The sequence below is a fragment of the Nuphar pumila genome, chromosome 8 (genome assembly GCF_984573655.1).
Source record: "Nuphar pumila chromosome 8, dmNupPumi1.hap1.1, whole genome shotgun sequence".
Lineage (NCBI taxonomy): Eukaryota > Viridiplantae > Streptophyta > Magnoliopsida > Nymphaeales > Nymphaeaceae > Nuphar > Nuphar pumila.
Window position 1 is genome coordinate 5,706,399 of NC_143256.1, and position 27,310 is coordinate 5,733,708.

Consider the following 27,310-nt stretch of genomic DNA (forward strand, 5'->3'; position numbering starts at 1 on the left):
AAATTAGATCTGGCCTAAAAGACCAGCCCAGATCCGAATGTAAAAATAATATGCTGGAATCGGATAAGATTACCGACTATATCTGATCCATTTTCACCCCCAACGCATTCTGCTGTCGAATGAGGGAAATAGCCTTAAAAGATTACAAAATTCAATTGGATTGGATTTTGATCTGAACTCAAATTAGATCTGGCATAAAAGACCAACCCAGATCCGAATGTAAAAAAAAATGTGCTGGAATCGGATAAGATTACCGACTATATCCGATCCATTTGCACCCCCAACGCATTCTGCTGTCGAACGAGGGAAATAGCCTTAAAAGAATACAAAATTCATTAACGTTTGTACGGATCTGTTTGGTATTTTTGCAATCTCAGGACGCAATATCGTCATTTGACAAAAGAAAAAAGGCGCGATAATACCCTGAAAAATAGGTGCTGTTGTTTTTCAAAAAAGAACCGGTAGCAACCGTTTATTATTATTATTTTTATTTAAATGCCAGAAAGACAACTTCGGGCTGTGGGGTATCTTTATGACCAAAATACCCTCAAACCTTCGGAAACGTGTAACGTATTCCTTGTCCCGTTCCGTCCAAAAAAAAAGAAGAAGAATAGTTGAGAAGCGCAAAAGAGAATTTGGATCTCTCTCACTCTGGAGATCTCGCTTGCCATAATGCTTTTGGAAGATCCCTCCTCTCTTCTTTGAGTAATTCGTTCATCTAAGTTAGTTCATTTTTGGTTTCATCCTGACATTGATTCCCTCGGTTTCTTCAACTTCCGGGGTGGCGTTCTGAGCATTCGAACCAGTGCCGATCAAGGTGAGAGGGAACAATGCGTTTCTTTCTTTATCCATTTACTCGTTCATTCTTCGGTACCAATATCTGTTTCCCTCTTTTAGCATTTCCGTCAGATTTCCAGTTTTTAGTTCATTTGGATTTGGTGAGGTCTTCTCTTCTCTTTTCCTTTCCTTTCCTTTTCTTTCTTTTTTTTGAAATTTGTTTATCCATTTCCAGTAATGGCTTTGCAACTTGATCCCTTTCCTTTCTCTCTCTCTCTCTCTCTCTCTCTTCTTTTCTTGCATTCGAAATTCAGTGATGCTTCAGATTCCTGAGATTGGACGATGATGACGATGCGCTAGGGTGTGTGGGGGTTGTGCGCTTTAAGGCAGTTCCTTAGGGTTTACTGCATTGTGTGTATTGCGTCTTATTCCTGCTAATGGGATGTTCCCCTGCGCATTTGTAGTCTCCCCCTTTAGATTTCTTCGTTTTCGCGGTCGTATCCCGAGGCGGATTCACAAACACCGTCTTCTTCTTAAGGTTCTTCGTAGATTCCAGTTATATCTCGAAGATGTTTCCCTCCGCATTTCCTTCTTGGAAGTTTTCGTCTGTTGTTTTTCTCTCTTGTTTTGGTGAATTTTCCTTGTTGCTTAATGTGGAAAGGTTGGTTCTGTTTTTTTCTGTAGTGAAGGGAAGCTTCTAGTGTTTTTGGGCTGCTGCCGATAGGAATCTAGACCGTCGATGGAGGCCGAAAGTGCCATATCAGATTCTGAGACCAGGGAAAATCATGCGAATGGCATTGATGAGAGTGTTCCTTTGAGCAGCAATGGGAACAATGTGGAATCGGAAGAAGGGAAAGGAAATTTGGACTTGAAGCAACCAAATGGAAATTCGGAAACGGCGCTCAACTCTTGCTGTGTTGAAATGGACGGAGTGGCGGCAGCTTCCGAAACGAAGAAGTCGAGCCCTTCTAAGGTATGGTTCCGGTTGTAGTCATTAGAGTTTCTTTGATGCTTGGCGTGGATTGATCTAATAGTTGTCTATTGAAAAATGTGCTTTTCACAGTTTTCTTCCGGAATCATCAATGGCAAGGCACCCCGCAGATCAATTGTTTTCCCTATTATTGTTTCACTAAGTCACATAGCGACATCTGCTTGCTCTTTCTTAGTTTGCAATTAATATCCATCTGGTCCTTGTCTTCTCATGTTCTTTTGCCTTTTGAAGAAACACCAATATGAACAAAAGCATCGGATCTGATTTTTTTCCTATGGAATTTCTGAGTGGTTGAATTCTCATTTCAATTAGCGGTTGTTGTATGATGTGTGTAATGCAGGAGAATGGAGCTATGCAATCTGGTCAACCCAAGAGCCAAAAGTTGCATGGGAAAAGTAAGAACTCCATATTGCCTGCTACCGAGAATCCCCATAGCCCTAAGGCTGGGACAACTTGTGCTAGAAAGAGCAAGGAGACTAAAGAGGTATCAGATGCAGTTTGTCATGCTTCAAATGGTTCGTGCTCCTCAGCTGCACATTCCAAGCATGCTCCTCTCCAACCTTCTGCAGTGACCAATGCAGGATCTTGCAACGGTGTGCAGGCCACTGAAGGCAATGAAGCTACTGCAGAAGTGCATATGAAGGTGAAACCTTCTCCTACAATTAGTGAATCTCAGGTCACCTTGATATCCAGTTTGGTTTTGTATCTGGATTCAAATTCTTATGCTGCTCTTTTTATTTTGTTCTTTTCTAAAAGAGACATGTATATTGCCAAAATTTATTTCTGTTGGCTGCTTTTGTTGAAGAATGGAATTTACTATCACAGTGTTGATGTTTGTAGTTTCATCCATTTCTCTGACAGAAACATGGTAAATCCAGTTCAGCATCTTCTGCCACCAAAAGTTTGCAATCTGAAGGATTCAAGTGAGTCTTCCTTTTGATTGTGAGATTTCTGGATTTGAGTTTTGCCATGCAATTTTTGTCTAGCCATCTGTTCAAGATATAGTGTCAACTCTGTGATCTTTTTTGCTGCTTGTGCATCTTCTCTTGGTGCAGAGAGCAGAATCAATTGAAGCCTTTGAAACAAGGACTGGGTTCTAAAGTTGAAGAAGATGCACGATCTTCTTCATCGTATCCTTTTGATAGTAAATCGGAATTCTTTTAATTCTTTAGGTTTATTAGAGATTTTGTTTACATTTTAGTGAAACAAGTTAGACATGGTCATACCTGAATTTCTTGATATTTTTGAGTGCTTTTAGTCTTTCTGGCTTTTATCTGGAGTCCTGACAACAAGAAACATATAAAAATGGGAAAATCCTGCATTAAGTAATGAATGGACCCAAAAATTGCAGAGTTTTGAACTCAACTAGGCATTGTGAAAAGCTAAAATGTTTGTAACTGATGCATCAAATTTGACATAACTGTCATGATAGGGCCCAGACACAAATTATTTATTCTAATATCACCAGAAAACATTTAATTTTAATATTGAATTTGGTAAAAGTTTCTGTTAGCATAGAGAATTGCTCAATATCATTGTTATATCTTGAACAAAAGCCCTAATATTTGTCTTACTGTCATCTTGTTTCCATCGTCTCATTGAAGGATTTGTAAAACTGGATTCCTTAAGTACTTGTAGGAGCCCCACCATTGGAGATTCTAAACCACTGAGAATGAGCACTACTCCAACATATAGCTTTAATTTTAGGTGTAACGAGAGAGCTGAGAAAAGAAAGGAGGTGAGTAACCTTGCCTTCCTATATAAACAACCTAGCCTACACACACACACACACATATATACTAGAATATGTTAAACTGGAAATATATGAACTGGAGTATGACCAAGATTTTCTTGGGTTTATTTTTATTTTTTTCTTAAATTTCATCCTACGGATGTGATCTAGATGCTTGGTTTTATGGAAACCGACGCTTATATCATCGGATTAGATGCATAATAAGGATCTTTTAAGGCTTGAAAATCAATGGCTTAGAATATTTCTTAAATATCCAAGCATCAAAAAATCACATTTTTTCATAAAAAATACATGATCCAACAGTCGATTCCTATCAAATTGACCATGCCAAATACATCTGCAGGGTTGGATTTGTAAAAAAAATGTTGGACATGCCTAGTTCACACTCCGGTTCACATATTTCCAGTTAATATATTCTAGTCACCCTATATATGTATATATGTATATAAATATGAATAAATAAATATATATGGGTTTAACACTAAACTAGTTGTGTTTAACATTAGATGCCAATGCATTCAACTTTTTGAAATTACTAACATTACCTTAAAAGTGATGGCATTTTTTGGAGTAAAAAAAGTAACTTTGACTTTGAATATTTAAATTTGTAAAGTTCACTTTTGACTTTTTTGAAAAAGGTGTTTGACTTTTTCTTTTCCACCAAATTCAAAGCACTCATAATGCTCGAAAAAGTAACCATGCATTTCACTCATAATTTGTAGTTTAGTTATTTTAATAAGATGAATGCATCTAATGTTAAATACAAGTAGTTTAATGTTAGATAAACCCTATATATATATATATATATAGATTGTTTCAGCCAGATATTGAAATCTCTACTAAATAGTAGCCAGCTCATGATCGCTATTCATGGTTACCTCTAGCAAACTATCATTTGTGGTATAATCTACTACTTATGGCTAAATTTAAAATTGATCAAATCTGTGCTGTTGAGTTGACTTTGATTTAAGGGCCCATATGACATCTATATGTGCTGTTGAGTTGCATGTTTCACACAGTTTTTTTTTTTGTGTGCGTGCGTATGTGTAGTTCGAATAGCTGGACTAATATTAGTTGGTTCTGTTGCTTATTTATTAGTTCTTCTCAAAACTTGGGGAAAAGATTAGTGCAAAGGAAGCTGAGAGGAATTCATTGCAAGCCAAATGCAAGGTTATATTTTAATGATCTGAAAAAATGATGTTTGAATATCTTGAACAACTTATGTGCTTCTCTTAAAATGGCTATTATATGCTTTATTGCATGTGCAGGAGAATCAGGAAGCAGAGATTAAGCTGCTTAGGAAGAACATGGCATTCAAAGCAACCCCCATGCCAAGTTTCTACCAGGAACCGCCTCCTCCAAAAGTTGAATTAAAGAAGGTCAGTTTCATAGATCAGAAGATTCCTTTTGTGCTTTAAGTACTTTACTGCTGGCTCATTTGAAGAATTTTGGTCACAAGAACCATTTTTGCAGGAAAAATAATAAAGTATTCCTATACCACTAAGAATTATAGCTAGAAATCTGAGAAACTGTCCACTAGTTCCAGAAGAAACAAGTTTTTATGGTAGCCTTGCTTCATGCATTCCAGAACTTGATGCTTTGTTTGAGTGTCGAGGTTACATACTATTTTTTAGCTCCACCTGCACCATATTTTTGAGCTACTTTCTCTTTTCCTTTGCCTAGTGGTATGCATAGGCTAAATTAATATGTATTCTTATTTGACTTATTTTGTTGGATAGAGAAGTTATCATTGCAAATATAGCTGTAAGCAATTTAGTATCAAAGCATCGACGTGGCACAACACATTTGCTTTGATTTTTTCTTAGCTTTTGAATTTGTCCATATTATAAATTTATTTGGCTCAAAATGATCTGGAGGGAAACATCATAAATCTGTTATCAACTTGAAGCATTTGCTGTCTATTATATCTTGCCTGCTTCTTGCTCTAAGCATTCATGATGCTTTATGTGACAGATATGTATTTCTAGAACTTGGTTCTTTAAACCTGTTTGAATTAATCCTGTTACTCACTGATGTTAGTAAAGATGGTCACTGATGTTATTAAAGATGGTCAGAAGGGCTCTATGCCATTTTATTGTTTCCTTGCATACACATCTAAAATCACGGGTTGTTATTTCCTTAATTTTGTAGACTTCTAGATGATCACTCTACTTGATCCTGGCTTGCTAGATCAAGAGTTGGCAGCCTAGTTTGACTTGTTTGTGAAGCTAAATTTTTGTGTTTGTTGCAAAGATGCCTAACTAGGAAGCTGAATTGATGTAATGCGGTGAGCGGAAGCGAGAAGTGAGGCATTCTAGAGTCTTCAAGAAGTAGGAAGTGGGACACTACATGGGAATTAAACTAGAAGGGAAAATAGAAAGCAAACTATAAGTGTGTGTATGCATTATGCATCTCATATGCTTGAGTTTTAGCAAAAAAAATATGGTTATGTTTTCTCAACTATTTGTTCTTTTTGTAAATTAACAGTTCCAATGGTAGAATAAATGCATGTAGTGTGTTCCACTAAGAATGATCTTTATTGGTGTCAAGGTCAAATATTCTTCCTGAGCTATTAGAAGATTAGTAATCATTCATTGATCAGTCAGATACAAGAAATTAGTTATTTCACCTTTCTTTCAAGATGTATCTTGGCTCTCAAGCAAAGTGCAGGCAAAATGTATTAATGAGTTATGAAGTATTGCAACCATAGACATAATTTTCAGATGCACTAGGCCCTGGGTTCTATAAGCTTCTTGTGAGATATGGATAAGGGGATAAAAAGTGTCATTTGTTCTCATTAATCACTTTTGTTCAATACTTTCTAAAGACGAATATTTACATTTCATTCACTTCGTCAGATACACATTTTGTTATTCCTACAGGGTTCTTTGAAGTTGGAAGCTTCAGTATTTATTTGTTAGAGGCAGTGTTGTGAAAAGCGCTGAGGTGTAGCGAGGCACTCCACCGAAATCTGAGGCGAGGCGTAAGCCTCGAGGCGCAAAGCGTAAGCCTCAATTTTTTTTTTAACTTTAAAAAACTATAAAAATTATCTAAATTTATAAATAAATAAGAAATGCTTTATTGATGAAGCACCAACCAACACGAAATAAAAAATCCCAAATAAATACGGAAAAAATATGAGATTAACATGTAAAAGTAACATTAATGCAACAACTTGATCTATGTAAGTATCTAAGAAATAAAATATGAGCATTCATTCAATAAAAAACTAACATTAACAACAAAATGCATATTAGCACTAACAACCTCGGTTTGGAAGAAAGCCTGATCCTTGTAAAAGTTAAAATTCATTATGTAAAAAACCATACTAGTTGGAGCATTGACATGGTAAATGAATTGGATTCTGGACTGAAAAATGGAGTGGATGCCCTGAGACACTTGTTGCGTAGATTGGGTAAGACTAAATGCAACCCTAGTTGGAGTGATGTTCAGTAAAGGTTTGAAATACTTAGATATCACTATTTTCTTAATCAAGTGCTACTTGGAGAACAATGTGCACAGTCGTGCTTAGTGAAGGTGTGTGTGTACTGTTTGCAATATAGGTAACAAACGCAGGTACGTATGAAGGTCCTATGAAATGCTAAGAAATGCATACGATGAATGCATTGTGTAAATAACCATATTAATCGGAGCATTGATAACAGTACTCTGGACTGAACAATGGAGTGGATGCACTTTGTTACTTGTTGCATGAATTCAGTAAGACTAAACCCATACCTAGTTGCAGCGATCGTCCGATGAAAGTTTGAATATTTAAGAATCACCATTTCCTTCATTCATTGCTACTTGGAGCTATTTGCAGAGCTTAGCGAAGGTGTGAAAGCATCATTCTCAATATCGCTAAAAAAAATTCAAGGGTATATGAAACTCATATGTGATATTGTAATGTTGTTTGTGCAAGTGGAAATTCGGAGATGCTTCATTTAGTTAAGAATCATTTGCCACATGCCCCATGAACCATGTTTCTTGCTGTTTCTAGCAAGGTTCCTACACAGCAGAAGGCCAAACACAATATTTTTTGAACAAAAGGAGGACGCAAAAGGAACTTGATTCAGCTTCCTAAAACACTGTCCAATTTCAATAGAACATAAATTAAAGAACTGTATCAATCAACAACTGTTTTGGGATGAGAGAGAATCGTTTACGGTGGTTTGGACATATTCGACGAAGGCCTAATGATGCTCCAGTTAGAAGGATGGAGAAATGAGAAAATATATTAGTTAAAAGAGGTCGGGGTAGGCCTAGGAAGACATGGATGGAGGTGATAAGAAAGGATATGAATGCTTTGAACCTCACCGAGGACATGGCATTGGATAGAAATGAATGGAGGAGAAGGATTCATGTGGAAGACCCATATTGATTTTCTTTGTTGGTTCATATCGCCGACCCCAATTGTTTTGGGATGAAGGCGTAGTAGTTGTTGTTGTTGTTGGTGTAATCAACAACTGTGACCGCGAATTTATCGAACTACATCAATTCTAAAAAATTCAAGCGTGTAGAAGCTCGCCAACGATCAAAGAAGCTGGTACAAATCATAAAATCATCGTTACGTCGATCAACCACTATAATTCCGAAACAAACCAGTCAATTAGATCAATTCAACCACACCGGAACTCGTATTTCGATGCGCAATCACGCCAAAATTCAGGATTTATCAAAAAGAAATATTTTGTGAATCTGAAACCCCCAAAAACCCCACGGAAAACGAACCAGAACGCGCTACACACCTTGCCGAGGACGATATTGAAGGTTTTGGGGGAGCGAATGCGACCGTGAGCGGCGTGAAGAATGGCGCTGCCCTTGAGGACGGTCTTGGCGAGATAGTGGACGCGCTTCGCAGGCTGAGGTTGAGTTCCCAATTCTTCCTTAGACACCGCCATATCTCTTCACTTAATGGAATTCATAAACGCCCCAAAAGAAACGAAGGATACTGATTCTGTTTGTGGGAGCGATGAATCTGACGGGAAGATTGGAGAATAAGACGGTGGATCAGGCTTTCTTCCAAACCGAGGCTGGTTAACCATTTTTTTTTAATGCGCGCCTCACGGTGAGGTGTGCCTCACCTCAAGGCGCATGAGGCGTACACCTATATGCTTTTACGCTTTTTTACTGCGCCTCAAGGCACAAAGACCCTCGCCTCGAGGCGAGGCACGCTTTTTGCGCCTTGAGGCGCATTTTTAACAACACTGGTTAGAGGGAATGCATATTGTTGTTAAGATGAAAGTTCTGCAACGAAGATGGATATTCATAGGGCTTATGGTTCTATGTATTTGGGCTTCATTGGTCTATGACGTGGAGTGAATGATATTGTTCAGACATTGAATTGGATATGGTCATACCTTTTATAGTGGCCCTCTTTTCTTCCTTTTGATACTGTAATTAATGATCCAAGCTCCCACCTATAGGACATTTTGAATGCTGGCTCTCCTTGTGTGTGCATTCCAGGCTGTCAGAGGCATACTACAATTTACTCTTATCGTGTCCCCATATGTTCTATTTCTAAAAGAAAACTACACAAAGTTGGCATATCCTTGTCCTTTTAGCTTGTCCATGTGACGTGGACCAGGTAGGAGTTGTGCCTGTTAAATGTATTGGTTGACTATATATATGTATTTGTTATTTTAGTTAACATATACATTTTTATTAATATGTATATACTTGTATATATATTAATGTATATATATGTTTTTTTAAATTTCTTGATGTAAATGCATAATCACAGATATCATTGATATTTTCAAAATATCGCGATTGTCACGGGCCTATTTCCTTCAATGGGCCAGCGCGGCGCGACGGTCCTTCCTTACCGCCGCAAGCCTACTCGTCAGCTCGCTTGCCGGTCGCGGAAGCTTATGATCAGAGTGCAAGAGAGCAAGAGAGAATAGAGGGAGAGAAGTTGCAATCACAAGAAGCAATCACAACGAGGGTGAACAAAAGAAAGCTCAACGCATTTAATTCATTCACAATTTTGCCCGCAGGCTATTACAGTTCAAGTATACGGGCTGCCCCTTCGGGGTATTGATTCACCTGAACCGGGCAGCTTACATCAGACTCAACAAAAGCAAAACAGACTCTAGCGCAACTGTACACTGTAAGTCGCAAGGGAACATGCTCCCCCCTTCAAATCATGCGCCGTCCTCGGCGCCATCTGTTTCGTGGTAAGCCCTGACTTCAGCCGGGTAGCGGCTGTTCATTCGAAATGCAGGCTCCCACGTTGGTTCCGCTGTTTCCTCCCACTGCACCAAGTATTTCTTCGCTTGCCCCAAGTATTTGACCTTGTGGTGAAGGATTTGACTGAGGTGCTTCTCGGCCCGTTGTGCTGCCGGTGCCCTCTGCATGATGGGAGCGCGTTGCGGCACATTGCGTTCCGGGTCTCCATCATCTGGATGGAACTGTTTGAGGTTGCACACGTGGAACACCGGGTGCACCTTGAAGTCTGGGGGCAACTCCAGCTTATATGCCAGCTTGCCCACCTTCTTTGTGATGGTGAAGGGTCCCTCATACTTTTTGAGTAGTCCGCGGTGCCGCCCGCGGAAGATGCCTGTGCGACTAGGATATAATTTCACCAACACTTGGTCCCAACCTGGAACCCTGCAGGCCGACGGTGTTTGTCCGCCCACTTCTTCATTCTCTTCGCCGCTTTGTGTAAGAATGCTTTCGCCAACTCATTCTGCTCGTGCCAGTCGCGAACAAACTGATAGGCGAAGGATGGCCTTCCCTTTTCTTGTGCGGCAAGAGTGTGCGGGGTCAGTGGCTGCTGCCCCTTGGCTATCTCAAACGGGCTGTGACCTGAAGATTCGCTCTTCTGCAGATTATAACAAAACTGTGCCACATCAAGGAGCTTCACCCAATTTTTCTGATTGGCACTAACAAAGTGCCTAAGGTACTGCTCCAGTATCCCGTTGATGCGCTCTGTCTGCCCATCTGTCTGCGGATGGAAGCTTGTTGAAAACAGCAAGTCAGAGCCAAGTAACCGAAATACTTCACGCCAGAACTTGCCCGTGAAGCGAGCATCGCGATCGCTCACAATGCTCTTTGGTATGCCCCAGTGCTTCACCACATGCTTTACGAACAACTCTGCAGTCTTCTCTGCAGGGCACTCCTTGGAAGCTGAGATGAAGGTGGCATACTTTGAGAAACGATCCACCACGACTAAAATAGAACTGAGGCCCTCTACCTTTGGCAGACTAACAATAAAGTCCATAGAGATGCTTTCCCAAGGACGTTCTGGAATTGGTAGAGGCTCAAGGAGACCGGCAGCCTTCTGGTTTGTCCCCTTATCTTGCTGGCAGATGAGGCATGTCCGCACATACCCCTCAACATTGTCTCTCATCTGCGGCCAATAGTAGCCGCGCTTAAGGAGTGCTAAGGTCCGCTCCTGACCAGGATGGCCGGCCCATAGTGTATCATGGCACTCCTTGAGTAGCTCTCGACGAAGGCTTCCCCACCGTGGTACAAAGATGCGTCCCCCTTTTGTTACAAGTAGGCCATCCTGTAGCCAAAATCGCCGAGTCTTCCCTGCCTGCGCCAGAGAAACAAGATGTTGTGCGGTCGGATCCTGCTGTGTACCCTCACGGATGCGGCTCAGCAATGCACCCTCCAAATGCACTTCAAAAGACTCCACGCGCGCAGCTGCCAGTTCAGCCCTACGGCTCAGAGCATCTGCCACAACATTGGTTTTTCCAACCTTGTACTCTAAGGCAAAGTCGAACTCAGCCAAAAACATCTGCCATCGAGCTTGCTTGGGCGTCAACTTCTTTTGCGTCTGAAAATAGCTCGTGGCCACATTGTCCGTCTTGACGACGAACTCGGCACCCAAAAGGTAGTGCCGCCAGGTCCTGAGGCAATACACAATGGCGGTCATCTCACGTTCGTGCACTGTGTACCGCCTCTCTGCATCCTTCAGCTTACGACTCTCATATGCGATCGGATGCCCTTCTTGCATAATAACTCCGCCAATGGCAAAGTCTGAGGCATCGGTGTGGACTTCGAAGAGTCTCGAATGATCAGGCAGTCGCAGCACTGACTCTCTCACTAAGGCTTTCTTCAAGCCCTCGAAGGCATCTTGGCACGCTCCTGTCCAGAGCCATACCCGATTCTTCTTCAACAAATCTGTGAGGGGCGCAACAATGAGGGAATAACCTTCGATGAAACGCCGATAATAATTTGCCAAGCCGAGGAATGACCGCAATTCTGGCACTTTGCTTGGCGGAACCCATTCCTGGATGGCCCTTATCTTTTGCCCATCCATACGCAGCACACCACGCCCCACAACGTGGCCAAGGAAGCTGATCTCCTCCTGCCCGAAGAGACACTTCTCTCGTTTAACACAGAGGTCATTCTCCTTCAGCACCTGAAACACTGTTCGCAAGTGCCCGACATGTTCCTCCATGTTACTGCTGTAGATCACGATATCATCCAGGTAGACTACCACAAACTTGTCTAAGGGTAGAAAATCTGGTTCATTAAAGTCGTGAACGTGGCTGGAGCATTTGTCAACCCGAATGGCATTACTAGAAATTCGTAAGCACCATAGCGGGTGACACAAGTTGTTTTCGGCTCATCACCTTCGGCAATCCTCACCTGCCGGTAACCCGATCGCAGATCTAGCTTGGAAAAGATACGTGCACTGCCTAGCTGATCGAACAAGTCTGCTATCAATGGCAATGAGTACTTGTTCTTCACCGTGACCTTGTTCAAGGCCCGATAATCCACACATAACCGTTTAGAGTCATCATGTTTCATCTGAAAAAGGACCGGGGCACCAAATGGGGCTTTTGATGGACGAACAATGCCTGCGTCCAACATCTCGTCTAGCTGCCTGCGCAGCTCCTTCAACTCTGCTGGCCCCATACGGTATGGAACCATTGCGGGAGGCTTTGCTCCCGGGATCAACTCAATCTTGTGGTCGACCTCACGTCTTGGCGGAAGACGCTTTGGCAATTCCGGAGGCATCACCCCCCGAAACTCCTCCAATAGAGGGGCTAGGGTCGGCGGCACTGCTGCTTCTACCTTCCCTTCATCTGCACGCACTGCAACTAAGAATGTCTGCTCCCCATGCTTGACACCCTTCTTCAGTTGCATTGCTGATAACACTGAAGACTTGCCTTTCTGCGTAAGGCACTGCACTGTGTGGGACATGTCTGATCCCATGATCGTCAATGTGTTAAACTTTGGCAGCATCATCACATTCTGGCTTCGCAGAAACTCCATACCCAGAATCACCTTGAAATCGTCCAGGGGCACCACAGAGAAGTTGGCTTTGCCGACCCAACTCCCCACTTGAGTAGCCACATCTCTTGCTTCACCAAGAATGGGCTTGGCCTCAGAGTTTACTGTTTTGATAGTCCTCTGCTTTGGCCCTGTTTTCAAGCCCAACCGCTCTGCCTCTTCCCGCGAGACAAAGTTGTGTGTGGCCCCGGAGTCTACCATTGCCGAAGTAGACTTTCCATTCATAATGACTTCTACGTACATAAGTTCCTTACTGACCTGCATGTTCTTAGCTGCGCAACTTCTAGCTGCGTTAATCGATCACATGACGCCCATCCTCGGTTGCATGGTCTCAGTGTCACTGCCTTCAGTATCGCTGCATTCTTCCTGTGCAGCATTGGCTTGCCCGTCGTCCTTTACAAGGCGCTTTGGGCATTGCCGGGCGATATGTCTATCACCACAGAACCAACATGTCACAACCGTACCCTTGTTGCTGTTGTTATGCTTTGTGTAGTTCTGTTTCTTTTCGGATTGATGGCGTGTCGACTCCTCACCTTTATCGTTGCGCTGCTCATCTTTCTTGCCTCCGTGGTCAGGCTTCTTCCCAACTTTGGTTGATGGGGTGAAAGGTTTGCGCTGAGTATCAATTAAGCGCTCAGCCGCCACATATGCATCTTCCAAAATACGGGGGTTGCTCCTTTCCACTTCGGACTGTGCCCATGGTTGAAGTTCCACAATGAACCAGTTGAGCATGTCGTCTTCTAGCATGTTAGGTATCTCCAGCATAAGCTTCTGTAACGTTCGGACATAGTCTTGCAACGAACCAGTATGTTTGAGTTCACGAACCATCCGGTAAGCCTGTCTCTGCGCATTTCTTGGCATGAAGTAGTTGCGCAACTCTACTTTGAAGTCGTCAAAGGTGTCTATCACACATTGACCCCTCTCCATGTCATTGCGCTTCCGCCTCCACCAAGCGATAGCATCACCATCAAGTAAGGCCGCTGCAGCCTTGATCCTCAGATCTTCAAGGGTCACATTTTGGATATCCAAGTAGTCTTCTACTTGGAACAAGAAGTTCTCAATGGCCTTGCTGTCGCGAGAACCATTGAATTTTGCGGGTCTAGGTACATCAATCCTTGATGGTCTCTCACCATTTCCGCCATTCAGGGTCACCGTCCGCTGCAACGTACGGTTCCTCAACTCAAGATCGGTCACTGTAGTCGTCAACGAAGTGACCTGCCCCATTAGTAAGTTCACCTGCTCTTGCAGGCTTGCCACCACATCATTCAATCCATTGAATGATTCACATGCGCGTGAAATCGCTTCATCATGCGAAGTCACATCTTCCACCAACTTGTTAACAGTTGCAGCCAACTCTTCTTGGCCCCGAGGTGAACCCATCTCCTCAGCTTCGGCAACTGCCTTGCCTCTGGTGTTGCGCAAGTGTTGATAAGGCGCCACGATGTCTTGCTCACAAATCGCAGCCTGTCGGCGTGTCTGTCGACACCGACTCCGGAGTCCCTTCCCCAGCACGAGAACGGGCTCTGGTACCACTTGTCACGGGCCTATTTCCTTCAATGGGCCAGCGCGGCGCGACGATCCTTCCTTACCGCCGCAAGCCTACTCGTCAGCTCGCTTGCCGGTCGCGGAAGCTTATGATCAGAGTGCAAGAGAGCAAGAGAGAATAGAGGGAGAGAAGTTGCAATCACAAGAAGCAATCACAACGAGGGTGAACAAAAGAAAGCTCAACGCATTTAATTCATTCACAATTTTGCTCGCAGGCTATTACAGTTCAAGTATACGGGCTGCCCCTTCGGGGTATTGATTCACCTGAACCGGGCAGCTTACATCAGACTCAACAAAAGCAAAACAGACTCTAGCGCAACTGTACACTGTAAGTCGCAAGGGAACAACGATATTATCATTGTAAATTCAACAAACGATAATATAGGTAAAATATTGCTATATTATCACTAGAATATCGTGATATTCTCATGATATTATCATTTTTTTACTGTTTTTATTTAATTTTTACATTTTAAAAATGTTTTTCTTCTTTCTTTTACATTTTTACCTATTTCTTTTCTTATTTATGTATTTTTTGTCTAAACATGATATTTTCTTACTTTTTTTTTGTTATTTTTTGTATTTTTTAAGCCTTGAGATTTTCTTGATTCATCACCAAACCTATAATATTGCAAGAAATAGCCTCACGATATTTGTGACTATATATAAATATAATAGGTAATGTTCTCTAGGGGCATTTTAGTCTTTTTATTTTATGTAATAGGTCCTTCCCAGTGTTGTTAAAAGTGCGCCTTGAGGCGAGGCATTGCCTTTGGTGCTGTTAAAAAGGAAATATACTTTTAGTTTTGGTAGTAGTATGTAATTAGTGAAAAGTAGAGGGACTCTTTTTGTAACCCATTATTTACTAATTCCTTTTTAAGGAGGGATTAGGGTCTAATGAGAAAATAACAAGTTTCTCTCTTCTCTCTCCTCTCTCTTTTCCCTCTTTTCTTTTCTTGGGTTTCTTGATGCCGTGTGTGGGTGTCATCTGACGACCAGGATCATCAGGTCTGTTTCAACATGGTATCAGAGCTGCGTTCCCTCCTGGGATACTGTTTCTGATCGTGGGTCGTGGGATGCTGTTGTGGCTGATTGTGGAAAGCTGCAGCAAGTGTCGTGAAACGCGGAAGCAATCAGATCAGGTGGGAAGCTGATCTGATTCGATTCTCTGGTTGGTGTTGTCGGCACAGATCTGAAATTAGATCTGCCAGAAGTCGCAGGGATATGTCTAGCGTTGAAGATCCAGATCTGAAATCAGATTTTACATGATAAAAATCTGATCGCTGTCGATGATCAGATATGGTGGGAATCTGATCAGTGTAAATCGATTGGATGCTGCGGGCCTCAAAACAGATTGGTATCAAATCAGATGATCATGACGTGTGGATGGTGGAGAAAATCAGATCAAGTGGAGATCGGGTCTGTTGAAGGCAGTGAAGAATCAGATCAAGCAGAGATCTGATCCATTGAAGGTCGTAAGGGATCTGTTCTGTGTGTGTCAGACACTGATCTGGAATCAGATCTGACGTCAAAATCTGGGTGTGTTGGCTTTGGTGGAGCCAGGCCTATATCGGATCTGACGAGTCTTGAAGTCAGATCTGACGTGTTTTTTTTTCCTGCTACTGTAGTGTCGCAGATCTGATTAGTCAGGTCTGGTAACTGTTTGTGATTCAACCAAGATGACACATCGGCTGTCTAAAGATGGTGATCAAGAAAGGGAGCTGATTGGAGAGTATAAAGCATTTGCAAACCCTTTTTCGTATGGGTCCTCTGTCAAGCTAGATGACTCGAATTACGCGAGGTGGTCCCAGACCTTTATGATGTCCGTTTCTGGTCATAAAAAAAAATATGTTCTGTTAGAACCCGAATCACCCGAAAAAACTGGAAAATACAACACATGGGATGAAGATAACGACATTGTTATGTCGTGGATGATGAATAACATATTGCCTCATATCGCTGATGGTCTTATTTACTACAACACTGCGAAAGAAATGTGGAACAACCTTCGAGATACGTATTCTCAGGAGACCAATGTGAGCTGCATCTTACAAGGCGAGCAAGAAATTTATCAACTGCAACAAGGAAATCAGTCGCTGGCCCAATATTATGCATCTGTAATCTGCGTTTGAAAGGCTGAATACACATAGGCCCCTTTGTTGTACTACACAGAAGTCCCATCAGGAGCAAACCATGGTTGCAAGATTCCTGACTAGACTATCATCTGATTTCGCAGTTGCAAAGGTTTAGATGTTGACAGGATCAAATGTCTCAACCCTTGCCGAAGCCTACAATCGCCTGAGCAGACTAGCTATCACCCTTCCGCAGGCTCATTCTGACTCTCAAACATTTGCTATTATAGTCACCCCAGGTCGGGGAAGAGGAAATTTCTTGAATACACGTGGTAGAGGTACAGGAGGAAGAGGTAGATTTCAGTGTACCTACTGTGGCAAATTGGGGCATCTTGAGGACAGGTGTTGGGATAAAAATGGTAAACCCCCTGCTTCTTCTTAGACATCAAATGTGTCCAAGTCCCAAATTGCGAAGCTTGACATAGAGATTCCCACTGGCTCCTCCAATGACTCAGTCACTCTTAGTCATGCAGAGTATGAAAAATTGATGTCTCACTGCCCTTCTAGTTCGAACGCAGTTACTCCTATTGTTGATGTTGCTTGCTTCGCAGGTGAATGATTAAATCACCAAGGTAGTAGATGGATTATTGATTCAGGGTCCTCTAGACACCTATGTGGGTCTTCAAAATTTTTTTCCAAGCTAGACCCCATGGGTGAACATCACAAAGTTGTCCTTGCCGATGGGAGTTCATCTCCCATTGTGGGACAAGGAAATGTTTCCATCTCTCCGTCTCTTCAGTTGACAGATATGCTTCATGCTCCTTTCTTTCCTCAAAATTTATTGTCGGTTAGTCGTGTTGCAAAAGAGCACAATTGTAGAGTGATTTTTGATCCTTTGTGTTGTATGTTTCAGGATTTACTGACGGGGAAGAGGATTGGTGGAGGCTATGAAGAAGGAGTCTACTATCTTCATCAACCACTGGGAGCTGTGCATGTTGTGTCTGAGACATCCTCCAGTTCTTATCAATGGCACTTTCGTCTTGGTCATGTGCCATTGCCAAAACTTTGTCGAATTCTTCCTCAAATTTCTCCTTCTGCCTCATTCCAGTGTGAAGCCTGTCAGTTGGGTAAACACCACAGGAGTTTGTTTCCTTCAAGTCAGAGTTCATCGAGCCAAATATTATTTGAGCTTCTTCACATTGATGTATGGGGACCTAGTAGAGTTCCTAGTAGGTCCCAGTGTCGTTATTATTTAGTCATTGTTGATGATTTTTCAAGATTATCATGGGTATTCTTAATAAAAGACAAATCGGAAGTTCCTTCGATCCTTATGTCCCTCATTATTGAAATAAAAACTTAATTTGATTCTCTTGTCAAAATCATTCGCACTGACAATGCTCTCGAGTTTAAAACCAATGAGTTACTACTATTTTACAAGAATCGTGGCATTCTACCTCAAACTTCTTGTGCCCATACCTCCCAACAAAATGGGGTAGCTGAAAGGAAGCACAAACATCTTCTAGATGTTGCTCGCAGTCTTATGGTACAATCATGTATGCCTCCTTCATATTGGGGAGATGCCATTCTTACAGCTTGCTGCCTTATCAATCGCATGCCTTCATCCTCGTTGGGAGAGCAAATTCCTGTGAAAATCCTATATCCCAATGCACCTCTTTTCTCGATCTCTCCCAAGGTGTTTGGGTGTGTGTGTTTTGTTCATAAACTAAGGCCTCAACGAGACAAACTATCAACTCAAGCTATAAAATGTATCTTTGTAGGCTATCCAAAAAAAACAAAAGGGGTACAAGCAGTGTTGTGAAAAGCATTGAGGCGTAGCGAAGCGCTCCACCAAAATCTGAGGCGAGGCGTAAAGCGTAAGCCTCAAATTTTTTTTAAACTTAAAAAAACTATAAAAAATATCTAAAATTATAAATAAATAAAAAATGCTTTCTTGATGAAGCAACAACCAACAAGAAATAAAAAATCTCAAATAAATACTGAAAAAATATGAGTTTAACATGTAAAAGTAATATTAATGCAACAACTAGATGTATGTAAGTATCTAAGAAATAAAATATGAGGAAATAAGAAATTAACATTAACAACGAAATGCATACGTACAGCAATACCAAGATTTATCTAAATTAACAACTCAAAACAAAACGAAAAAAAAAACAAGTCATGGAATCAACTACAACAATACCAAGATTTTGCACAGTAGGTGAGAAGGGAAGTTTCTTGTTAGCTTTTATTCGTGTTTCTCGTCAAACAAGACGGAAGGTAAATTAAATGAACGATTTAACAGAGGCTCTCTTTATTCTTTTACCCCAGCTGATCAGGTCAAGGGACCTTGGATGCCGTCCATCATCAGCACTCAAAACCTATTCGTACAAAATTTTTCCATGCCATCACTTTCAAAATAAAGAGCATCAATGTCTGAAATATGTCCAAAACAAGATATTTTTGATGGGTTTTGAGTGAAGCATGTTCTAGTAATCGGGACAGAGAAAACACAGAAAATGGCTGTGCTTTGCTTGACTCGGACGCTTTGTAAAGTACTTGGAATCAAACCCGATCACTAGATTTGCACTGGTTTTTTAGTGCTGTTTATTTTGATGATGATCGACATTCAAGGTACCTTAGACAATTGACCAGATCTGCTCTCGATCTACATGATGATAGAGCCCAACGTTAGCAGTCTGCCGGTTTTTCTTTCCTTTTGAGAAGAACCACAATGGCTTTTGTCCCTCTTCATCATTCAAGTGGTTGTGTGTCGTCTCCTGATGAATGCCATCTGCACAGATGGATGGGTGAGTCAAGTATTGCTCTCATCCCATCTTCTTCCTTTCTAATTCCTCTGATTTCAAAGGTTAGAAGGACAATCTATACTGATTTGGTGCCAAAGAAAAGGAGATGAACGTGCTTTGCTTCTTGCTTCTAACCAACTACCTCTACAAATTTCAGCATAAGCAACAATAGCTCTTCTTTGTTCCCTACCGTGAGTGGTATTTTTGCTGTCCATTGAGTTGCTACAAGCATTAAGGACAGAGGTTCTAACTTTCTGCATCGTCCTCTTCAACACAAGGAGAAATGAAGAGATCAGGGCCGGATATTGGTCGCAATCATCCTACCCAAACAAGGAAAGGTCTGCACGGAAGTCCAGAGGGAGGCATCTTTGTTATTCAAGAAATAGAACCATCATCATCTGGAGATGAAGATGTATTCGAGTTTGATGTATTTTTAAGCCCTAATGTTTGGTCGAATGAGGGTTTTGATCCCCATTTGCCCAAATAAATCGAGGCATGTACGCCTCATTCTGAGGCGCGCCTCACCTCGAGGTATGCGCCTCAAGGCCTATGAGGCGCATGCCTCGAATGTTTTACGCTTCACACATGCGCCTCAAGGCATAACGCCCCTCGCCTTAAGGCGAGGCACGCTTTTTGCGCCTTGAGGCACGTTTTTAATAACACTGGGTACAAGTGTTATGATCCCATTGCTCGTAGAGAGTATGTCAGTGCGAATGTCTCTTTCTTTGAGTCCATTCCTTTCTTTTCAAGTACTGCCTCCAGATTACTATGTGATAAGGGTGATGCTATGCCATTACCTATCCCCCCTCTTCCTTTGGAGTCAATTCCTACAAGATTTCCTACCCCTCACACTCAGTCACAGTATCATGATCCTCCTCTGGAATACTCTCGTAGATCTCCTCCGGAATCAGAACCTACACTACCTTCTTCCTCAGAAGTAAGTCCTCCAGCTACCATGACTGAAGCATCTATTGTGGATGATAATTTGCCCATCGCTATCAGAAAAGGTAAAAGGCAATGCACCTTACATCCCATTTCTAAGTTTGTTACAGATGCGAGACTTGGGAGTCACATAAAGCAGTTCATCATAGCTCTATCTACTGAATCTCTACCACTTAATCACCATCAAGCAGTCGTAGACCCCAAATGGAAAGTTGCTATGCAAGATGAGATGGAGGCCTTAATTACACGGAACACCTGGGAGTTGGTCACTCCTCCGGTTAACACTGATATTGTTGGCTGTAAGTGGGTCTACACCATTAAGTACAAGTCGGATGGCTCAATTGAACGATACAAGGCCAGGTTGGTGGCAAAAGGTTACACACAGGCGTATGGAGTAGACTTCTTCGAAACGTTTTCTCCTGTGATACACCTTGGTACTATTCGGCTGATAATATCAGTGATTGTTCATAATGGATGGAGCTTATGCCAGTTGGATGTGAAGAACACATTTTTGTATGGTGATTTGTCTGAGACGGTGTATATGCAGCAACCTCCAGGGTTCGAGGTTCAGGGGGAGTGTTACAAGGTATGCAAGTTAAAGAAAGCAATATATGGTCTAAAGCAAAGTTATGTGCGTGGTTTCCGAAGTTGTTTGAGAGCATGTCAGCTTTTGGTTTTAACAGGTCAGCATCAGACCACTCATTGTTTGTTAAGAAGACTCCCACGGGTATTGTGGTTATGGTTGTATACATGGATGATATTATTATACTCACAGGAAGCAATCAAAAGGATATCTCAGAGACCAAAGATCATCTTCAGAAGCACGTTGTTACCAAAGATCTTGGTCCTCTTAGATATTTCCTGGGTGTAGAGGTGACTCGAAACCGTGAAGGGTTAGTTCTATCACAGAGGAAGTATGTACTTGATTTGTTACAGGAAACATGAATGTTAGGAGCCAAACCTGCTAACATTCCAATGGATCCTAAACTACACATGTTTGAAGAAGTAGAACCTGTTGACAGTAGAAGTTTCAGATCTCTAGTTGGCAAACTCTTGTATGTTACAGTGACAAGACCAGATATCTCCCTGGCAGTAAGCAAGATTAGCCAGTTCATGGATAAACCAACCCAAGTACATTGGCAGGCAACAATGATGATTCTCAGGTACTTGAAGTCTTCTCCAGGTAAAGGACTACTATACAAACCAAGCTCATCTCTTGACATAGTTGCCTATTCTGACGCAGACTATGCAGGAGACATTAGTGATAGAAAGTCCACTACGGGGTTTTGTGTGTTTATAGGTGGAAATTTAATAAGCCGGAGAAGTAAAAAGTAGACAGTAGTGGCCCGAGCGAGTGCTGAGTTAGAATATAGAGCCATGGCTCAAACTGCAGCCGAAATGATATGGGTTAGATCTGTTCTAAGAGATCTATATGTACAGATCTCAATGCCGATGGTAATGAAGTGTGATAACAGAGCAGCCACCTATATTGCAAATAGTCCAGTGTTTCACGAGAAGACGAAACACATTGAAGTCGATTGTCACTACATAAGAGATCTAGTACAGGCAAGACAAATCTCTACCTGTCATGTTAGTTCAGAGGATCAAGTTGTTGATGTGTTTACTAAACCGCTTGCTAGTGTGGGCTTTCTCAGATGTTGTGATAACCTGAGCATGATAGACATATATGCTCCAGCTTGAGGGGGAGTGTTAAAAAGGAAATATACTTTTAGTTTTGGTAGTAGTATGTAATTAGTGAAAAGTAGAGGGGCTCTTTTTGTAACCCATTATTTACTAATTCCTTTTTAAGGAGGGATTAGGGTCTAATGAGAAAATAACGAGTTTCCCTCTTCTCTCTCTTCTCTCTCTTTTCCCTCTTTTCTTTTCTCGGGTTTTCCTGCTACCATGTGTGTGGCGACCAGGATCATCAGGCCTGTTTCAACAGGTGCTTCGAGGAACACTGAAAAAGCCTGAATGCCATGAGGCCTGCGCCTCATTGAGTTTGGGTTAAAGCCCCCATTTAACCCAAATTAAGGGAGGCCCCGACTGATTAGGGCACTCCCCTCTCCCGTCTCTCCCTCTCCCTCTCTCTCTTAGTCTCTCCCTCTCGCTATCTCCCCCTCTCTCTCTCTCTCTTCCTCTTGTTGTCTCTCTTGTCTCTCCCTCCCCCTCTCCCTCTTTCTCTCTCTATCATAGCAAACCTGACGAGTTGACTCAAAAATCGCTCGAGTCGACCCGGATCGGACCCCAATTATGTCACTGATTCAGGACCATCGATCCACATGCCATTTATGTGTCTTTTGTCATGTATTTCGTAGTTTTAATGCATAATGCTTCTTGAAGAATAATTTTTATAAAGAGGCATCTATTTTTAAATCATAATATCAACAATTATGTATAGTTGAATACTTATATATCTTAGTCATTGATGTCGTGTGCTAAATTTAGTCATTATACAGTTTGGAGTTTGATTTTTTTCATGACTTAACACTACAAAATGTCAAAATCTTCTCTAAAACCTGCGTTGAGAGAAAGAGAAAAGAATAGAGGAAGGGGAGCTGCGGCAGTCACGATAAACAATCTATTAATATATGATGTACAGTTCGGGTCTGGTATAATATCCAGATCCAGAATGAAAAAACAAGGCTATACAAGAACAAGGCTATACAAACTGTACATTAACAATATGGGTCCGGGTCTGTGAACTCGGGTCTGATGTGATAATCAGACCCTAAACACACTTTTTCACCCCCCTCAAATTGATCATGGTTTTGAACCATGAACAACTTGCCTTTAAGCTTCCAAAAATGATCTTTTGTCAAGCCCTTTGTAAAAATATCTGCAACTTGTCTTTCAATATTGACAAACTCGGGCTCGATCTCTTTTTCTTCAACTTTTTGTCTCATAAAATGTTGGTCGATCTCAATATGCTTAGCGCGACTGTGATGTACTGGATTGAATGACATATTGAGAGCACTTTGATTGTCACACAACAAGGTAGACAGAGAGATCGTTTCTCCCACTTCAGTTAGTAAATGCTTGACCCAGGTGACTTCGGCAGTAGCGACAACCATGGAGCTATACTCAGCTTCAGTGCTTGATCTAGCAACAACCTTTTGCTTTCTACTACTCCAAGAGACTAAATTTCGTCCAATAAAGACACAATATCCTGACGTAGACCTTCGCTCATCAGGATCTCCTGCCCAGTTTGCATCACAATATACAGTAAGTTCACACACATTCTTGCCAGACAATTGTGAAGAATATATCAACCCATCTCTAATGGTCCCTTTCAGGTATCTGAGTATCCTCTTAACCGCCTCCATATGTCCGGTACGTGGTGCATGCATAAATTGAGACACTTGATTAACTGAATAAACAATATCAGGTCGAGTAAATGTGAGATACTGCAACATCCCTATTAGGCTGCGGTACCTGGTGGGATCCTCACACAGGTCTCCATCATGAGTACTTAATTTTTGGTGGAGCACACTTGGAGTGGCTAAAGGTTTGCAGTCTTTTATACTTGCCCTGTCGAGAACATCTATCGTATATTTGTGCTGAGTGAGAGTTAAGCCATGAGCCTGACTATCGACTTCTACGCCAAGGAAATAGCGCAAGGCCCCGAGATCCTTCATCTTAAACCTTTGACCTAATAGGTTTTTACTTCCTTGATGTGACCTTCAGAGTTTCCTGTGATAACTATATCATCACCATAAATTAATAATAGAGTGATCACATTCTGACTTCTAAAAATGAATAATGAGTGATCCAGTAGAGAGCGTGAAAACCCATGTTTTTGAATCTCAAGTGAGAGGCTGTCAAACAAAGAACGATAGGCTTGTTTTAGGCCATAGATACCTCTTTTTAGCCTGCACACATGTGTTTTGCAATTTTGCTCTTGATATCTAGGGGGTTGTTCCATGTAGACTTCCTCTAAATCCCCATGCAAGAATGCATTCTTTACATCAACTTGACTCAACTTCCATCCATGTTGAGCGACCAAGGAAAGAATAATTTGAATTGTTCTCATTCTCACCACTGGGTTGAAGGTTTCATCATAGTCTTGCCCTGCTTCTTGAGTAAACCCTTTTGCTACCAGTCTTGCCTTGTATCGTTCAATGGTTCTATCTGGTTTATACTTTATTTTGTAGACCGATTTGCACCCAACAACATTTTTGTCAGGTGGTCTGGGAACGACTTCCTAGGTTCCACATTCATGTAAAGCTTGCATTTCATCATTCATGGCTTCTACCCATTTGGTAGAATTGGCTGCCTGATAGTACATGATAGGTTCATCTTCTTTATTCAGGGTAGTTAAGAAGAGCTGAAAATCCAAGGAGAAATTGTTATAGCTGACCCACCTATCAATAGGGTGTCGTACGCCATTGGATTTTCTGATCTCAGGAGTATGAGAGGAAGTAGATGCAGCTGCCGAGGTGTGATTTGAAAGATCTTGCGTTGTCGTTCTCTGTCTAGTATAGCAAATGCCCTTGTATCTACCCGGTACGAATGGTATTTCTCCCTCATTCTGAGATTCCGATGTGTCAATAGTCTCAGAGGTTTCTTCTTCCTGCTGTCCACAATCTGGAGAACATACTTCATTGGAACTAGCAAAAAGTTCGGAATTCAGCCAAGGATAATAAACTTCGGTGATGGTAAGGGACATATCCGTTGTGCCAGCTTTGTGATCAAAATTCTGTTTATCAAAGATAACATTTCTTGAGATTCTGATACGCTTGTTGATGGGATCATAACACCTATACCCTTTGTAGTCGTCTGCATATCCCACAAATCTACATTTTTGAGCCTTGTCCTGAAACTTGTTTCTCAGGGACCGATCAATGTGCATATAACAAACACATCCGAAGACACACAAATCATAATAACTAGGATAAGCTCCAAAAAGACAGTAATAAGGAGAATTATTTTTCAGAACAACCATGGGTAGTCTATTTATCACATATACGGCAGAATGAAAGACTTCTGTCCACAGATTGACCAGAAAGTTACTGTCATGGAGCATACTCATAGCACTTTCAACAATAGGCCTATGTTTTCGCTCAGCGATCCCATTTTGTTGAGGAGTGTGTGGACATGACACCCTTCTTCCTATCCCATTATTTTGAAGAAAAGAAATAAAGTCACTAGATGAGAACTTCCCACCTCCATCACATTGGAAGAATTGGATGGACTCAGAGAATTGACTTTTAACTAAGGAAAGAAAATTTTGAAACAAAGGAAAAACTTCTGACTTATTTTTTATGAAATATATTCAGGTGTATCGAGAATAGCTATCGACAAAGATTATGTAGTATCTGCTTCCAGATCCAGAGGCAACTGGTGCAGGTCCCCATACATCAGAACATATTACCTCAAAAGGTTTTGAATCTATCTTATTAATAGAATGAAAATGCAATACATGACTTTTGCATAAAAGACAACTGAAACACTTCTAATTTTTCTCATCCACATTGAGACTTTCTTTTGGAATGAGATTATTAGAAACAAGTTTCTCAATAAAATGATTCCCACATTGTCCTAATCGAATATGCCATAAGAAAGACTTATTACATTCAGAAATACTAAAAATATTTGTAGAAGAGGAGGAACACGACTCTAATGAAGTCTTCGAATCCAGGTGAGCAGAGTGGACAGAGTGATATGGATCTTCTTCAAAAACATACATATTGCCTCGTCTCTTTCCTTCAGCGAATGTTTCCCTCATGTGAAGGTCCTTGACCTGCACAGAGAAGGGAGTGAATTCGACTGAAACATGATTATCATCAACAAGTTTAGAAACAGAGACAATATTTTTCTTGATGTTGGGAGCATGTAGGACATCAGAAAGCTCAAGAGTAGAATGTGACATGGGAATGACAGTTTTTCCAATATGGGAAATAGGATGGTGGGATCCATCTCCGGTGACAATTTTGCTTTTGCCAAAATAAAGAATAGGATTAGAGAGTTTACCTGCATCACCAGTCACGTGAGTCGCTGCCCCTGAGTCAACGAACCAAGTGCCTTGATCATTCTGCTTTAATTTCAATTCAGACAAGGCGGATATCAACAGATCTTTAATCTCTCCACTGTTACTAATACTGGTAGACTTACTTTTGGGTTATGCCTGTGGAGCCTTTCCTTTATTTTCTGGATTGTGCCAACAATTCGCCTTGATATGCCCCCTTTTGTTACAAAGAAAGCAAGTGAGGATGGATCTTTGTCCCTGAGCATGAATCAACATATTTGGAGTGGGAAGCAATCCACGTCCTCCGTGTCCACTTCGCCCTTGTCCTCCTCGCCCTCGTCCTCAACTGTAAGTCACCCTTGTGGCAAAAACTGCTTGGGAATTTGTATGAACATGAGTTTCTTCAGAAAAACCTTTCAGAGTCATTTCATACTGAATTAATTTAGCTCGTAGCTCATCAAAGGTAGGAAGGGCAGGCATACACAATAGTGAAGTGATGATCATATTGTAGTCGGATCCCAATCCACTCAGAGTCTGTTGCACCATATCACTGTCACTCACGACATATCCTATAACTGCAAGTTGGTCTGTGATAGTGTTCATCTTGTTTAGATATTCCATGATGGTCATAGAATCTTTTCTCAACATCTGAAATTCCCTCTTGAGAAAAACCACTCGCCTGTGAAACTTGTGAATATGTATGAACCAATTTCTCCCAAAGTTGCAGGGCTGTACAATTGTCAGAAATTGCAATAAGGACCTCTTGAGACAAGGTAGAAGTGATGTATGCAACCACTGACTGATCTTTCCTTTCCCAGTTGAGGTACTCTACATTTTTGACATACACAATTGAACTTACCCCTTTGTCATCTTTTTCTTCTCTCGTAACAAATTCTAGCGGGACTGGAGTGGTTCCATCCAGGTGACCTAAGAGACCTTGGCTCCTTATAAAAGGGATGATTTGTCTCTTCCAAATCAAGAAGTTTGAGGTGGTTAACTTTTCAGAAACAAGTTGATTGAGAAAACTCGAAGAAAGATTGGATGAAAAAGAATGAAGATCCATGAAGAAAGAAATTTTAACAGGAGTATTCACGAAGAGCTCATTCTACAGCCAGAGAGATTTGTTGATCGCTTTTTCTTTTTTGAATGAGTAACCTCAAAGATTGGAGACCAGAGGTTGTCAGAGAAAAAAACTAAGTTTTC

The 27,310-nt window shown here is 41.5% G+C and overlaps 1 protein-coding gene across 1 annotated transcript in view; it reads left to right on the plus strand.

The window, feature by feature from the left end:
- Positions 1-613: 613 nt before the first annotated feature.
- LOC149829496 (protein WVD2-like 5) overlaps positions 614-27,310 on the plus strand; it is a 37,362-nt gene continuing 10,665 nt past the window's right edge. Inside the window, exons 1-8 of the mRNA XM_090015559.1 lie at positions 614-817; positions 1,462-1,750; positions 2,109-2,411; positions 2,630-2,691; positions 2,824-2,898; positions 3,407-3,506; positions 4,620-4,691; positions 4,790-4,900. Coding sequence (XP_089871685.1) covers positions 1,517-1,750; positions 2,109-2,411; positions 2,630-2,691; positions 2,824-2,898; positions 3,407-3,506; positions 4,620-4,691; positions 4,790-4,900 — 957 coding nt within the window. The 5' untranslated portion in view covers positions 614-817; positions 1,462-1,516. The remainder of the gene's footprint in view (positions 818-1,461; positions 1,751-2,108; positions 2,412-2,629; positions 2,692-2,823; positions 2,899-3,406; positions 3,507-4,619; positions 4,692-4,789; positions 4,901-27,310) is intronic.